General features: G+C 36.2%; 1 protein-coding gene across 9 annotated transcripts in view; it reads left to right on the forward strand.

The window, feature by feature from the left end:
• Positions 1-18,326, forward strand: part of MAGI2 (membrane associated guanylate kinase, WW and PDZ domain containing 2) — a 1,490,397-nt gene that overhangs the window by 974,367 nt on the left and 497,704 nt on the right. For all 9 annotated transcript variants that reach the window (XM_054559585.2, XM_054559586.2, XM_063726096.1 and 6 more), the window contains one exon: positions 9,141-9,351. In XM_054559585.2, coding sequence (XP_054415560.1) covers positions 9,141-9,351 — 211 coding nt within the window. The remainder of the gene's footprint in view (positions 1-9,140; positions 9,352-18,326) is intronic.

Here is an 18,326-nt window from a genome sequence, read left to right on the forward strand (position 1 = left end):
TGGACCAATATAAAATTGGGGAGCTGTGTTTCTGATTCTGCTTTAAATCAGTGCTCTCAAAGGTGCCAAAGTGATGCCAAGTTTGTAGCTCGGTAGCAGCCCCTGGTGCCCAACAAAAGCAAATGCAGAACTCTAGAGAATATAATAGAGAACTCGGAAAAGAATGTGTGGTTTCTGAAGATTGCTTTTCCTCCTTTATATTACTTAACCCCATTACATGTCTCTATTGAGGAAGAAAAGCTGAACTGATGCAAACACCTTTTAAAGAAGAAATACTACCTTTATGTATATCCTTTTCTGACATTTGCATTACTTTTTGAAAACCCCTAATCTAAAAATTACAGAAAATTGACCGTACCTTTTGTTTCTGTAGGCAGAAATCATTTAAATTGCTTGACCAACTTAACTACTCCATTTAGTATTATAAATAATAGAATTCAGTGGTAATAATATATAACATTTACTGAACACCTACTATATTCTAGCAGTTTACTACTCTAAGCACTTTATAGATAAGTCTCATCTAATCCTTATAGGTAGGTAACTTCATTATCCTCATTGTACAGTTAAGAAAATTGAAGCATCCACAGAGTTATTAAATAACTTGTTCAACATCCCACTTTAAAGGACAGATTCAAACCTAGGTGGCCTGACACCAGCCTTAACCATTATGTTCTACTGCTTCTTATGGAGGCTATTTGTTGTTATCGGGGAATTTCTAAAGGAAACATAAAAAATGTTTACATTTCAAATTATTCCTCTTTATGAACTACAAATATGTTCCCCGATCCTTTTTTTCTCTCAGCTTTCATGTTTTCCAGCCATGCCTACTTCCGAAGAAATAATATGAAGACAAAGAGAAAAAATTATTGGATTTCTTAAAAGCTGTCACATAGCCACTATAAATATAAATCACAGAGTAAAATAAATTTTGGAAATTCAAACTTTATGACAGTTTAAAGAAATAAATTTTGCTATCTACCTTAAAAACAAATCCTTCAATTATTTTCCCTCATTTCAAAAGACAGCAGTTACAGAAAGCCGCATGCTAACTGTATACATAGACCGTGTCAAATGAAAATATGGACGAGATACAAAATATGTTTTCTTCTTCTTGAAATGGTTTTATCTTAGCTTCTGGTTATTCTTTAATGAAACTGGGTGGGGACATTCAAAACCATGACATTCTAATTTATCATTGGTCTTATACCTGAGAGGCAACATGTTAGATACTGGCAGGGCAATAAACATGAAAGCAAACGGAATGGCTGCTATGCATATTTTTGTAATATCAAAACCTTAGACTGGACCAGAACCACATAATTTATAAGGACTGAACTAAATGCACAAATACATACATTTATTCTCTCCCAATTAAACGCTTTCAGTCCCTGCACTATGTACAGATCTTTGAGCCCTTTGAATTTCTTATGGAAAGGAGAAAATTACATTTACTGAATTCAGCAAAACCCTCAGGGCAGGCAAGATGAAAGGAATTAAATTTCTTAATTCTTCACAACAGTTAAAGTGTAGGTATTAATAAAATATGTTTTTATAGATCATTGTTTATAAGACTATATGTTACAAATGTCTGTTTTGTGCCCCAATGTTTCTATAGAATTTCTAGGAATTCTATTCAACAGTCCTAGGCCCATAGAAAATTTTTTCATCCTTAGCATTCTTTAAGAAGAGGTGTTTCTTCTTTACTGAAATATTCTTTGTTTTTATTGTCAGTGAAAAAAAAAATTCTTGTTCTGGTTTGAACGACATCTAAAAGACACAGAAACACAATGGGGAATGCACAAAAAATGTCAGTGTTTGATAAAGTCTGTTCATCTTAGCAGTAAATAAGGAAAACACTGTATTTTATGAAGCTGAGGCAGGAGAATAAGTTGAACCCAGGAGTCGGAGGTTGCAGTGAGCCAAGATCACCACTGCACCCAGCCTGGCAAAAGAACGAGACCCCGTCTCAAAAAAAAAAAAAAAAAAAAAAAAAGACTATTTTCCAATTTAACAATAAAAGCATACAGAGAAATGCATCTTAAAAGTCAAAAAGGACAATTTTCCTTGGCCACTTCCTAATCAAATATAGCTTCACGCCACTATAAAAAAGGTAAAACATGCATCGGTTATTTGGCTCCTTCTCCCTAGTCAGAATTTAAATAGTCCAGGAATTCTCAAACCACAGATCTGATATATATATGATGTGTGCAAGGACATGCTTACATGCACATATTTCTCATCAGACTGCATGGGACTAGGAATACTCGCAGGAGTAGCTGACACAGGCAAGCTTGGTTGGCGTGTGAGATTTGGTTATTTCCCTCCCATTATTACAAAGTTTGCTCTGTTCTTAACAGGTAATTTCTTAACTACTTACACAATGTCCAATATATGTCATTTTTAAAAAACTTAAACCAATACAAAAGAAATATTATCTAACATGCAACAAAGTTAATTTCTATTTTCCATATTAATCAGGGAAACAAATATGATATAGCATGAAACAATAATTTGCAGTCCTTGAGATGTTAAATATTGGTTCAGTGGATTACACAATGAACTGATCTACTACACCATTTTATGAGTTGAATTGTGTCCCCCACCCCCAAATTCATATTTTGAAGTCCAAACCCCCAGTATCTCAGATGGTGACTCTATTTGGAAATATGATCATTGTAGATGTAATTAGTTAGGATGTGGTCATCCTGGAGTAGGGGTAGACCCTTCATCCAGTATGACTGGTGTCCTTATAAAAAGAAGAAATTGGAACCCAGATGTGCACACAGGGAAAATACCATGTGAAGACTGCAATTATGCTGCCATGGGCCAAAAAGCTACCAGAACCTAAGAGAGAAGCCTGAAATAGATCCTTCCATAGAGCCTCCAGGGGGAGCTGGCCCTGCCAACGCCTTGATATAGGATTTTAGCCTCCTGAATGTAAGACAATAAATATCTATTATTGAAGCCACTCAGTTTGTGGTGTTTAATTATGGCAGCCCTAGAAAATCATTACATATCATTTGGACCACATTCTCCTTGACTGTACACTGCCTAGCTTAGTGCCTGATGGTTAGTATGCTCTAAATAAATGTCTCTAATAATGCAGGAAATATAAGAGCAGTTTCTCCTCTCACTGACAAATATTGGAGTTCCTCAGACACAACTCTTTTAGGTACTCTTGTTTCTAATGGCTACACTGTCTTCCCAGAAAATTTTATTCAGTTATTTTATGTCATTGAGTATCAGTTAACAAATCATTATTGTAGTACTCTGTATGGTTGCTCAGAGTTGGGGGAGACACGTCTTCTCCACCCTCCATGTTGCGTTGAATGTCTAGGAGAGTACTGGATTTGCACTCCGCCATCTCTTTCACTCACTCTGCCCGGAAGAGGTGCAGGGATTTATCTGAGTGATACAACTTGGAAGACGAACCTGGACCTTCTTGGCTCAGTTCCCCTTTTCTTCCTCTAAACATTCTACTTTGCCCTTCTAGTAACAGATTCTACCCCTACATGGAAGCCCTGCCCTGGTTCCACACTGCCAATGAATAAATTGGTCCTCTGGGTTTTGCCAGAAGCCCTTCATTCTCACATTAAACCGCATCCCTAGGTGAGCCTTTGTGAGTAATAAATTTGGGAATGTTATGGATCTTTATTTGCCTTATTCATTTTTTTGTGTGATTTTTTTAAGATGGGAGAGGTAGGTGCTACTTACTGCTTCCCTCTCAGCTTAGTTCACAGCAGCCTGATAAAAAGGTCTATAATCTCCCCCATTAAGGTCTTGTCAAGTATCTTACACACTATAGATATTAAATTCGTGTTTGCTACTGTAATGCTTGATTAATTAATAATAAAGAAATGAATGAATAAACAGATAGATAAACTGGGAGAACTTTGTCCAGTACTCTCTGATGCATCAACAAATATGATTATAGACTTCTCCAAAGACTAGATCCTTTTTTAAGAGATGTCCTACATTTCTCTTGAGAATTTAATGGTATTACACAGTGGAAGGAAAGTTCATTTGTCCATAGCCAAGCTTCTTGAATGACTTCTCTATTAGGATAATTCTATATTTTATTTTCATTCACTTTTTAACCTATTCCAATCTGGCTTCACCAACCACTCCACCGTAAATACTGCCATAAGTGGCAGCCAATGTCACCAGTGATCTGCACATCATTCGGTTCTATAGATTTTATGTCCTTGTCTTGCTGGACTGTGCAGAAGCTTTGGCCACAGTTAAGTGTCTTGTCTTCAACACCCTTTGCTTGGCTTTTGCGACATGAAGGTTTTTTAATTTTCTCGTTGCTTCCATGGCTGCCCTTTCCTCTTCTCTTTTACCAGTCCATTGTTTCAGTGACTTAAATGTTGAAGTTCATCAGACAGCTGATTCAGATTCTTGTTTCCACTTCTCACCCTGTCTCTTGGCAATATGATTTACTCATGGCTAAAATTATAGTACCATCTAGCCATATGCTGTTGTCTTTCAGGTTTATTTTTTTTCCGTCTAAGAATTCTCTGACTTGACATCTCCCTGAACCTCTAACTCAGTGTGCCCAAAACCATATGTATAGCCAGCCCCTACCCCTTAGAATCCTACTTCCCCTTCCCTGTTTCCAATCTCAGTGAATAGCCTTGCCACCCACCATGGCAGGTTATAAAATCTACCCTCTAAATATTTTTTCATCCACTTCTTTCCATCTCCATGCCACCATCATTACTTTTTCAGAGCACAAAAATAACTTTCCACTGCTCTATAAACATCTACTCTTGCCACCCTCAAATCCCCAGAATAGTTAAGGAGATCTTTGTGGGAAATGAAAATCTAATTTTGTCATCTGCTTCAGTAGAACGTAGCAGTATCTTTGCTCTCAGGACACACTTCCAAATCCTGAGCATGCCTGATAGGGCCTCACCTAATCCAGCCCTCATTTATTTATTTCTCCCTTACCTTCTTCTGAAAGAACCCTCAGATGTTATAGCACATTGAAAAAGAGGTTTTCCCTGACTCTTTATAGGAGATTAGATGAATATACATACAGAAGATCCCATATACATAAGATTCCCTTAGGTAGCACTCATCACACTTAAAATTATTGTATAAAGACTACACATCTTGACATATTTGGAGTTCCATGAGAGAAAGGATCAATGTATCTCTTGTTCACTCTTCTGTCCTCAGTGCCTGGCACCAGTTGAGTACATAATAAATATTGATTAACTGAATATTGAATAACTGAATATGTTCAGAGCATGACCTTGCATTTGAACTTTTCAGTGCAACATGACATTTTGTATGTTCCATGTACATACCACAGTATGTATAATTACATGTTGAAATATGCCACAGAAAAGAGATTCTGAAGATAGCAATGGTACCTATTTTTGTTGCTTTTATCCCACAAAATTTACTAAGGTCAAATCTTTATAAGGAATCAGCTAGGAGACTCTATCATTAAGGGCCATATTATATTCATAATTTCCTTTTTAAGGGCAACACAGTGACAACTTGTAAAGTATTCTTGTGTTTTTCTAATAGATACTTTATTTCTATTAGATATTAGATAAGTATTTCTAATAGATACTTTAATATTGCTCTCCTAGATTGATGCAGGGGGAAAAATTGGCCCATGCAATTAATAGTGACACCAAGATGATATTCTAATTTACTCATTTAAAAAATCTATTAACTTTTGAAGTTATAAAAATAATAGATACCCAATGAAGGCAAAGATATGTAAAAGAAACTTCTTCCACCCCCATCCAAATTTACTATCCTGAGGTAATCAAAGTTGACAATCTGTTGTACATCCTTGCAGTCTGTTTTCATGCTTATATAGAGATATAACTATATATCACTTAGAGACCTTAATATTTGCTTATTTAGAAAAATAGGATTAATACTATACATTTCTCTGCAGCTAAGATTACTCTTTAAATAACAATTATAAGCAGCTTTCAAGGTCAATAGATATTCATTGATTTTAAACTACATAGTTTTCCATGGTAATGACAAACACTATTTATTTATTTAATTATATTCTCATTGATAGGCATTTATATCATTTCCAGGGTTTTACTACTACAAAAAATATTGCAAAAAATAGTATTATATAGGCATCGTTATATAATACTGTCTTTATTTCTAGAGGATATGTTCTCAAAGTAGGATAACTCAAAGTCTGTGTATTTGTATTTTTTTATTTTAATAGGCATTATGTTCCCAAACAATTGCAGACTTTTATATTTCCAAGATGGCCACCTTATCCTCACATTGCCTCTCACTACATTTCAGCCCCTCTGAATCTCAGTAGTGCTGTCCTTCTAGTTTCTGAGTTAAGGAACTTCTCCTTCTTCATATTTACCCTAACGATATTTCTTTCTCTCGATGGTACCTGCTCTACTCTTCCCCAACAAATAAGACTCATGGTTTGTCCTTGACAGCAGAAAAACTAAATGTGGGGTAAATAAATCCATGAATAGCTCAGTAAACATACACATTAGGAGATATTTCAAAAATATCCCCATTATACAGTTAAGCCTACACCTTGACCAAATTATTTGCCCAATAATCTCATCCCATGAAAAGGTGGCCTTTAACATTATCTCATATACTCACTCTCTGAAGTGTCTACTGATGAGAGCTTTAGAATGTCTCTATTTTCCTACCTTTTCTCCACTTTCTAGAACCTGAGCTTTCCTAAGATAAAGTTTAAAACCCATGGTCTTATTAGGTCTTCATGTGTTTTTCTTCTTTCCAGAATCTGTCTTTAACACATGTTACAAATTTTCAGAAATGTGATCATCTTCCATTTATATTTAACTATATTACCCAGAATTTATTTCTTCTATATTAGTTCATCTTCACACTGCTATGAAGATATGCTATGCCTGAGACTGGGTAATTTATAAAGGAAAGAGGTTTAATTCACCTACAGTTCCACATGGCTGGGGAGGCCTCAGGAAACTTACAATCATGGTGGAAGGCAAAGGAGAAGCAGGCACCTTTTTCACAGGATGTATACTTATGAGGTCAATCATAATGGCCCACCTTATTTTCACTTATTCATATGATGCAAGAAATACCCAAGTACTTCTGAGATGATGAGGAGGGGAAGGAGGAGAGAAGAATGAGGGAAGAGAGGAGAGGACAGGGGAGGGTGGGAGAATGAGGGAGGAGGGAAGAAGAGCAGGGGAGGGAGAGGAGTGGGAGGGGAAGGAGGGAGAGGAGTGGGAGGGGTAGGAGGGGGAGAAAGAGGAGGGGGAGGAGGAGAAGGAAGAGGGGGAGGAGGAGGAAGGAGGGGGAGGAGGAGGAGGGGGAGGGGGAGGAGGGGGAGGAGGAGAAGGGGGAGGGGGAGATGAAGTGAGTGCAAGCACGGGAAATGCCAGACACTTATAAAACCATCAGATCTCGTGAGACTTACTCACTACCACAAGAACAGGATGGGGGAAACCTTCCCCACGATCCAATTACCTCCACCTGGTTCTGCCCTTGATATGTGGGGATTACAATTCAAGATGAGATTTTGGATGGGGACACAGCAAAACCATATCATCTTCCTTCCTTTTATTTTCTCCCCATATCTTGGGATCTCTGCTCTGATTCAATCGTCATGATATGGTTAGAGTAATTTTTCAAATTTTGCCTTCAGATAAGATACTTGGAGAGTATACATTCAGAACTTTTGCATGTTCAAAAGTGACTATTTTTTCCCAGATAGATGAATATCTTGGTAGAGTTAAGTTCTTGGACTACTATACCTTCTTTTTTCTGAAGTTACTATAGATGTTACCCTCTCTTTGTGCTTAGAGTATTACAGATAAAAGGTCTGATGCTCTTTTGTTCCTCTTTTCTTTGTAAGTAATCACATCTGTTCAGTATGGAAGCTGCTAAAGTTGCCTTTTAACGTTGTAGTTTGGAAATTTCAACTAGATGTATCCAGGTGTCTGCATGTTTCCTTAATCTGGCCTCAGATTCAGTGAACTATTTCAATCTGCAGACTGGTGTTTCTTCATCTTAGATAAATTTTCTTCTATTGTTTATCGACTTAACTTCTTCCTTGTACATTCCTTCTTCTCATCTGGAACTCATACTATTTATATGTTGGGGATCTTGGGTCTGTCCTCCAAGCCTGTTACCATTTCTCTTAAGGTAGTTTTTGCTCTGTTGTACAGTAGCTCCCCTTAGCTATGAGGGATGAGCTCCAATACCCCCAGTGGATGCCTGAAACCTCAGATGGTACCAAATCCTATATATACTATACAAAAAAACTATGATAAAATTTAATTTATAAATCAGATGCAGTAAGAGATTAAGAACAACAAATAATAAAATAGAATAATCATAACAATATACTATTATGAAAGTTATGTGAAGGTGGTCTTTCTCTCTCTCAAACTATCTTACTGTACTGTAATCATCTATTTTTGCACCATGGTCGACCATGGGTAACTGAAACTGTGGAAGAGCTGTGTTCCTTGTTGGCAGAGCTGTGTTCCTTTCTGGATTCTCTAGGAAATAATCCATTTCCTTGCCTTTTAAAGATTCTAGAGGCCGCTAATATTTCTCGGCTTATGGTCTTTTTCTGTCTTCTAAGCCAGCAACATTGCATCTCTTTGGCCATGATTTAGTAGTCAATTCTCCCTCTTACCCTTCTTTTCTGCCGACTTTTTTCACTTTTAAGGACCCTTGTGATTACATTTAATCGTAATCATCCAGATGAGGCCATCTGGATAATCAAAGATAATCTCCCCATCTCAGGGTTCTTAATCACATCTTCAGATCATCTTTTGCCATGTGAGGTAATACTCACGTATTCCAGACATTAGGATATGAATATCTTCAGGGGCCCATTATTCTGCTCACCATACCTGTATTATGAAATGGTCCTTACATTACATCCTTTAAACCTCCAATTCTGTAAACAACAATAATTAGCTGACAGATAGATGACAATGTTGAGTGAAAGAAGAGCTCAAATAGGCCTAGTGATCATTATGCTTTTTCAGAAATGTTTCCTGTTCGCCTTCATAGAGTTTATTCATGACATTTATTCCCTGGTACAGCATTCTTCATACTCAGTCCGGAGTTACCATGGTCGGAGTGACTAACGACATGCTCTTTTTCTCTTATAGAATCCAGTGAACATGAAGACAAAAGTGCAGGTGCCTCAGGGGAGATGCCCTCCCAGCCTTATCCTGCACCAGTGTACAGTCAGCCTGAGGAGTTGAAGGAGCAGATGGATGACACAAAGCCAACTAAACCTGAAGACAATGAGGAACCAGACCCATTGCCTGATAACTGGGAAATGGCCTATACAGAGAAGGGCGAAGTCTACTTCATTGAGTGAGTTTCACACATTTCTTTCAACAGTGCCAAAAAGGTCATAGCAGGATATAAATGATGTAGCAAGTTAGACGTGGAAAAAAAAAAGAAAAGGAAAAAAACCTAAAATTCTGGTAACAGCTTTTTTATTTGTGAGAGAATAGTGGGATAGTGCCTTAATACAGTTAAGCATCCTAGAATACAGATATAAATTAAATAATGGATTAAATAATAGCACCATACAATCTCTTATAATTGTGACTAAAAAAGACAAATCTCCATGTGATGTTATTATTGAATTAGGAATAGTCTAGATATCATGAGAAAGCGCTTACTAAACTCCTCCTAAGACCCCCATCTTGTCAAAATGAAATTTTTTTCCTATTATCTAAGCTAGTTGCAGAAATATTCACCATCAAGTCCAGGAGTTTAATAAAATGCAACTATTTAAAGTAATAGGTCACAAAAGAAAAAATATTGATGTTGTTTGTTTGGTTGGTTGTTTGTCTTCGAGACAAGGTCTCACTCTGTCGCCTAGGCTAGAATGCAGTGGCACAATCACGGCTCACAGCAGCCTCGACCTCCAAGGCTTAAGCAGTCCTCCCGTCTCAGCCTCCTGAGTAGCTGGGGCCACAGGTGCATACCACCATGCCTGGCTAATTTTTGTAGTTTTAGTAGAGGTGGGGCTTTGCCTTGTTGCCAAGGCTGGTCTCAAACTCCTGGGCTCAGGTGATCGCCCATACTGGCCTCACAAAGTGCTGGGATTACAGGGGTGAGCCACTGCACCCAGCCAAAGAAAATGTTTTTAGCATTTGACCCCGGTGTCAGATGTCAGTAAAATAATTTGGCTTTGTATAGTTCATTATGCTTCCTTTTACTATATTCCATTATATTAGTTGGTTACAATTTTTATGACTTGCTAAGGAAACTGTAGTGCAAATCCTGAACTTCTTGGTAATACTCAACCTAATCTTTCTTTTAGGACATTTTTAAAAAATATAACTTTTGTATACATCTTATTAATAATGTCAGGCTTTTCTTTTCTTTAGCTTCTAGGATTAAAACAACTTTTTAAAAATTCCAAAATAGAAAATCTTCTCACAAAATTAAGTTGTTGATATGCACAAGACAACCAACATGTTCATTAGTAAGAGTAAAAACTGAAACTAATGTGAATGAACAACCCTTATCGTCTCAAAGTTGTATAAGCCTCAAAGAGAGAAAATAATAGAAACTGAAGTTTTTAGTGTTGACAGTGGATAAAAATATGAAAACTCTGATTATTTAAGAAATACATTAAAACTGGATTTTCTTTTCCAACCTGGAGTGATTTATAACTTAGATCTCTATAGGCAGAATTCAGTTGTGAAATTGAAATGTTACCACATACCAATATTTAATTCTTACGTGAGGTTGGAAACTCTGAATCATGCGACCAAGGGACTACATAATCAGGTAATTACTCAGTGCTCTGCTTGACTCCAACATGGATGAGAAACACAATGTTTTGCAGAAAATAAATCAATAGCGTTCACCTTTCAGCAAATGTTCTAATTTTAAAAGGAATAAGAATCTCTTACATTATTTCTTATTGCTGTAATCAATGACCAAGGCATCTTTTATCAATTAATTGGAAAATAGAATGTTTAAAAAAGTGACCTATTAAAAATAATCATATCTAGAAACATAATTTTGATATTGATAAAGACAGCATGACATCATTGCAGACCAGAAGTCAAAATACAAATCTTAGATATGAGATCACAAATAGATGTTCAGAACAATTGATGTTCGGAATAAGGAAGCTGAGGACATACATAGTTTTATTACATAAGACAAGGGGAGTAAGGCTATATGAAAATAATAAAAGGAAAGCAGCATGACAAGTTGATTAAAGACTATTTTCTTACAATGTTTCCAATAATGCAATCATAAAAATCTTTTTGTGTGTGTGATTATAAAGTAAAGTTTCCTCTTTTAACTACATCAGGTTTTGAGGTTGTGAAGAAAAATAACTTCAAAAGACAGAACTTATGTTCTAGGTATATAGTAAGTAGTGAGGCTCAGTCAGGGCTTGAGAGAATCTAGCAAAATGATTCTATGACTCGTCAGTCAGCCAGTGTTGGCATTCAAACATGTGTAAGATTTTGTCCTTGCTTTCAAACTTGTTGGCAAGATGGGGAAGAGAGACAAATAGTTATAAACACTTGGTCAATGATTTCTGAATTTTGTGATACTATTCAGGGAAGCCAAAGCTTACAATAGATTTAAGATATAAAAGGGGCACCGCAGAGAAGGTGAGATAACATAGACTTGAAAAGTTAACAGTGGCTAGATAGAGCATTCCAGGTACGGGAGCTGTCATTACAAAGACGAAGTCCCTAGGTGTATTAGGAATGGTGAGGAAACCCCTGACCCTACTAGAGAAGTATGTATTAGTTGGTAAATCCCAGGAAATAACTGCTTAGTTTTTGTTTCACTGGATCATTAGTGCTTTTGAAAGGCAAGCAAAGGAGTGGCATTTTGTTGTTGTTGTTGTTGTTTGAGTTTGTTGTTTTTTAATCTTCCTAACGTTGGAGGGAAGGACTGGTGGACAGTATTAGGAGCAGAGATGGATGGAGGTGGAAAATTAAAACAAAATGGAGGAAACAATTTCATCTGTGGGGAAACAACTGAAGCTGAGGGAGACTAAGGTGAAAGAAAGAGCCTGGAGTCATGGTGGAAGTGACTATGTCTGGAAAGTGATTAACAGAGGAGGCAGGATCCAGGTAGTCTACGACGCCTGCTTAAGGTTCCTCCATAGACTGGACGCATCCCCGCCCACCTGCTCCCCAACACCCTCCACCTTACCCCCAGTTTGTGATTCATCTGTCTTTTATAAAGGTTACCTTTGAACCTCAAGATTCGGTGTGATGAACGCAGGTATCACAGAGCGGGCAGTGGATCAGCATCTTTTTGTCTGGTCCTTCATGTCCATACCATCACCACCAACAACGCTGCAGTTTCCCCTCTCTCTGCGTGTGGTTTACTGTGCTTTACTTTTTCTTTAGTATTCACTGATTTTCTCCTGTCTGTTCTCACTCTTTGCCCTGGAATGTTCCTTCCTTTCCTAATTACATTTAAATCAACATTTCCACCCATTGTCGTTGATCTGTGTGTACCTTTGCTTCTATGACAAAGAATTCTTATGTAACCAACAAACTCTATACTATGAAAGGCCCTTAGAAGCAGATCTTGTAGAATACGAGACAGTGATTGGGGAGGGAGCATGGTTGAGCAATAAGACATGTCTTAAGGACAAAGCCACTATGTGTCTCAGAGGTAGTCCTGAAGTAGTTATGTACCAGAAAGCATAATAGAAAGGGAAAGTAGAAATAGTTCACATTGTGGGATGGCTCAGTTAAGCTACTTAACATATGCATTACCTCACATACTTGTCGTTTTTTGTGTTGAGAACACTTAAAATCTACTCTCAACCGTTTTCAAAAATATAGTACATATGATTTTTATTTATCAATTTAGTAAATAAATAAATAAATAGTTTTTTTTAAAGGAAAGGTAGAATACCGTAAGAGGAAGGTAAACCAGAGGGAAAAGAAAGGAGAAGAAAAATGAGAGAGATTTGTGAGGGAAGATGTGCTGACATCAGTAAAAACTTTTCTCTTGTACAGATATTGTGAGAGCTGCTTAGAGTAATGAAAGTCTCCTTTGGCAGGTCCCACCCTTTAATTAGACTATGCTGAAGTCTGTATCCTGTGAAATGAAGATCATGACAAAACAGAAAATAAGTGAAACAAAGGAGAATGATTCTTTGGTTGTGTGTATTAGATAGATAGATAGATAGATAGATAGATAGATAGATAGATAGATAGATAGATATAAGTTATTTCTAAATAGAATAAAGGAACTCTACACTGAAACATTAAATATGTAGTTTTAAAAGACGTATTAAACAGTATAGGTTTTGAATTAAGGTAACAAGCAATTTCATTTACTTGTCTTTTTTTATGCAATAATGTTTTGAAATATTTATTGGTTTATGTGATATTGCAAAATAGTTATATGTCTCAGTCCTTTAGAAGTTCTACATTTAAGAGGTGAAGTTTTAGAGTTTCTGCATGTAAGAGGGAAAGGTTTTTTCTGCCCTCAGCAACCCTAGTAAACTAGTGGGCCAACTATGTTTCCGACACTACTCAAACTGCTTCTTTTGACGAATGATAAAAGCAGATTTCTTCTATCCTATAGAATGACATTTAATTGGAGAAGGAGAATTGCTGAGAAAATATTTTTATGCAGCATAATTTTAAATTTCAAGTGAACACACTCTTCCAAACATGCTTTAAAATAGTAATAATGTCTTATGTTTCATAATTTTCAGGAGACTTTTAAATGTATAATACTGTGTAAAACCAGTAATCTCTTTGACTCATGTCATCATCTTCATTAACATTATCTTTGAAATAGGCAGTATATTAATTGTAAATTCAAATGAGAATATGTGAATTCAAATGAGTTATTATATATCAAGCACCCACCTTTTTAAGGATGTTTTCGGGTTACCTTAACAACAATAGTTCATTTGTTAGGCGTTTTTACTCCATTCACTTAATCCTTACTTTATGAAACTGAGGGTTTTAGAAGTAACTACTTGCCAAAAAGTCAGACATAGCCAGGGTTCTTTGATTCTATTTATTCAACAGAGGTTTATTGGTCATGTATTATGTCCTGGGAATCATTCTAAACCCTGAGAATACAGTAGTCAAAAAAACTGACAAGATTCAGATTTTCATGGGATGTAGACTGTCTCCATGGTCTTTGTTCTTAACCAATTTGCCGAGATGCCTACTTCACATCATCACCACCCTATAAAGTGTCTGGTTTATCCACATTTCATAGACGAGACTTTGAGGCATCCTTGGACAAATTAACATTCCCAAGGTCACATAGCTCTTTCACTCTACAAAGTCATTCCCATTATCTCATACTACCTCCGATAGAAACAAACATTGGCTGAGAAAAAAAGTAAACTTTTATATTACAAATAGTATTTGTTTTATGAGTTTCTTGGCCAGCAATTCACTACTCCAGAGGCTAAATGTTCCATAAAAGAAGAGCTGCCACAGGGTTAATCTGGATTGACATGCTTTGGGAATCCCATTAAATTACTTCTTTGTTTGGGAGTCAGTTTAGTTAGTGACACAAAAGAGACTACTATTGCTTTGGCAAAAAACAAAAAGACAACAAGAACCTATTTGTTTACTGCCATCTTCCCGAATGGCAGTGAACACTATGTCATGTTAAATAACAGATTTTTAAATGTAGGCTTTTGAAACTGAAAATCACATCTGTGAAAAATGTCATGGCTGTATATGGTTTACAAATATTTGTCAGGGCTGAATTTGCTTTTAAATTCTAAACAAACACACAATTAGTTTATGTTTCTTTTTGTGTTCCTATTTCTGTATTTCCTTAAGTTTTAATTAAATCACCAATTACCATTTCCAAAAAACATTAAACATCATTTATTAAAGAAAAGATAAAATACTTTGGAAATTTATTGGAGAAAAATATAAAATCAAATTTTTGGTATGCAGCAACACCAGAAATATACTTTCTCATTCTATACTTAACATATCGTACGAGTCACAAAATCTGGTCTAGGCTTACTGTCAATCGTATTACAAAGACAGGAGATACATTGAATATTTTTTCATATTTTTTTTCTTGTGCCTGCACAAGATTCTGGTATAATTCCCAGACAGAAAATAAATGTTTTAGACAAAACAGTGTGCAATACACATCCACAACAACCAAAACAATATTTGTAATGAAACTTCTTTAAAAATATTTTCTAAACACATGAAAGATAAAATGGCAAATGCAAATATTCATATGCTTAAGAGAAATTGTAGGAATATTATTTAGGAAACAACCACTAAAGAGCTCATTGACAGTAGCTTTATTTGTGTATTACTTATGTATAAATAGAACAAAATAGTGAAACTTTGGGTGAATGGAATCTTGAAGGAACAAGTTTCCACTGTTTATCACCAATTAGATATATCCGATCATTGCCTTTAATAATTATTTTGAAATGATGATATAGAAGGAAGAGAAAGTCTTTTGGAAAATGTTATAATCATCCTGAGGATTTTATTGACTATGGTGTAAAATCTACTCAATTTATATACCTTTAAAAATTAATGTTTTTCAGCAAACTAACACACAAACAGAAAACCAAACACCACATCTTCTCACTCATAAGCGGGAGTTGAACAATGAGAACACATGGACACAGGGAGGGGAGCATCACACACCAGGGCCTGTTGGGGGATGGTGGCCTAGGGGAGGGATAGCATTGGGAAAAATACCTAATGTGGATGACAGGTTGGTGGGTGCAGCAAACCACCATGGCATGTGTATACCTATGCAACAAACCTGCACATTCTGCACATGTACCCCAGAACTTATAATAATAATAATAAAAGTGTTTTTTAAACCTAAAGTCAAGTCATCAATCTGTTACTATTGTCTCTGAACCTATATCACTACTACTATTGAAACCTTATCATCCACAGACATTTTGAGTTGCTATTAACTCCAGAATATTTACCTGAACCTTGTTTATCTTGTTCAGAAGATTGTTTTATGCAATCAAATGTCAATGGCTTTAATCTCTTGTTATTCTTATGGCCTAGTATTTCCTGGGGGCGGGGAGGCTGGGAAATACCATTTAACTATCAGTTTAAGACTGAGATTCAGAATTGGCTATTTGGAGGACTTATTAATCATTGTTTTAAGTCTGTTTCTAGTTTTAGAGAAAATGGAGCAAAGGAAAGGAATGTGTTTAATAATAAAAGTTTTTCATTTCACTAAGCAAATTTCAGTTGATGAAATTGAATTTTTCCAATAGTTGTACAGCAGTGAAAACATTTTGCTCTGGCAATATTAAAGAACAAAAGAAAAAAAGAAAAGGAAACAGAAAGAAATTAGAAAGGAATGGAGAACATGTTTTAATATTAGGTTTGAATTAGGTTACCCTTGAAGATCTAGTGACGTATATACCTAAGAAATGGAAAAAAGGTTTTTACCCTGACTGGACAAACACTAGAGTGAATGAAAAACTGGAACAGAAGAATAGAATATGGCATGATCTATAAGAAAATTTTAAATTTTGCTCTTAACAAATACTGCCTCCATTGACAGCATTTCTTAATAACATACTTCTTTAACATAGCTTCTAAGACCAAATATTCATATGTAGATTATATGAATCAGGTTTCTAAAAAGACTTCATTTTAGAAAAGTATTCAGATTTGAATGAAGAAAATTTGATCTGAAAGTGATTCAGGGCCGAGCATGGTGGTTCATGCCTGTAATCCCAGCACTTTGGAGGCCAAGGCAGGCAGATTGCTTGAGCTCAGGAATTTGACCCCATCTCTACAGAAAAATACAAAAAATTAGTCAGGTATGTGGCATGCACCTGCAGTCTAGTCCCAGCTACTTGGGAGGCTGAGGCGGGAGAATCACTTGATCCCAGGAGGTGGAGGTGGCAGTGAGCCAAGATCATGCCATTGCACTCCTGCCTGGGCAATAGAGCCAGATCCTGTCTAGAAAAGAAAAAAGAAAAAAAAAAAAGAAAAGAAAAAGAAAGTGATTCAAATACAGAATTTAAGTTTATAAGGAGAAAACTTTCCAGTGGTATTATCAATGCCTCCTCAGTCACAGTGCTCTCTTTTGTCTCTATGCACGTGGAACTTAATATCATACTTACTAAGTGCAAAGCATTTACACTTAAAAAGGGATTTAAGTAGTGATTAACTATCCATAAACAGTAGGTAAAGGTCTGTTTCTAAACTACTGGCAGAAGCTGGGAAACAGACTCTTGATTACTATTCCAGGGAGTGAAATGAAGCACCTCAGTATAAAAAGCCAAGTGTGAGGTTCTGGATACCTCTGGTTTCAGACCACTAAAAAATACCTTGTACCTCGGAACCAGATATATCTGGGTTTAATGCTAGCTGGCTCTTTCAGTTTCACGCACTAGCTGTTTAGCCTTGGGCAAGTTACCCACCTTCCCCCAACCTTGGTTTCTCCATCTATAAAATGGAATTCATAATGCTTAGCCATAAAGACTCATTAGTATTAAATAAGGGGACATATCTGAAAGTCCTGCTGCTTTCCCTGACACAGTAGACAATCGAGAAATGACACAGGATAGTGAGAATAACTTTGCAATGGTGTGCTGCATGGTAAATAGCTTTTCTTGTTGAAATGAAGGATGTTCTATGTGAGAAGAATGTTTTCTCAGAAGATAGAATATTAACCTGCTGCTTCTGTCAGTTTGGCAAAAGTTAAGCTTACAAAGTGTACAGAAATGTCTACTCACTGCTGATCTGCCTATTGCATATTTTCAAGGCCATTCTGATATGAATTTAAACTAGAAATGTGGACTTGACTGAAATTTCACTTCTGGCTTACTCTAGTCCTCTAGACAGACCCAGTGTTTAGTTTAACATCAGAGAAGAGTTTGGGATATGCCCATATGATAAACCATTGTTTCTGGTTTTCATCCAGGTTTTTAAATATGACATTGACTGAACTTAAATAGCCACTGGCTTTTTCAGTTGACCTCTCACTTTTCATGATCATCACATTAGCTTTATCCTAAAAATACATGAAGTAGTATATTAGTATGATTCAAAGTTCCTAGAAAATATTTGTTGCTGGAATAAGAAAAGTTTATGTGCAAATGTAGCCTATGTATGTGTATGTGTCTCTGTTAAAGAAACTTGAATTGAAATAGAAAATTATATAGCATTGACATTTTCTTTTCCTGGATTTATGTGACACACAGTTTGGATAGATACAGAAAACTGATGTCATGCACCTGAATCTGCCCTAGCTAGGAACTGAAAGGAAATAACCTCGTTAAACTTGAAAGATAGTATGCAGAATGTGGAAGAATCCCTCAATTATCCCATTTTGAGCACAGT

Source organism: Pongo abelii, chromosome 6, assembly GCF_028885655.2.
Source record: "Pongo abelii isolate AG06213 chromosome 6, NHGRI_mPonAbe1-v2.0_pri, whole genome shotgun sequence".
In the NCBI taxonomy this organism is placed as follows: domain Eukaryota; kingdom Metazoa; phylum Chordata; class Mammalia; order Primates; family Hominidae; genus Pongo; species Pongo abelii.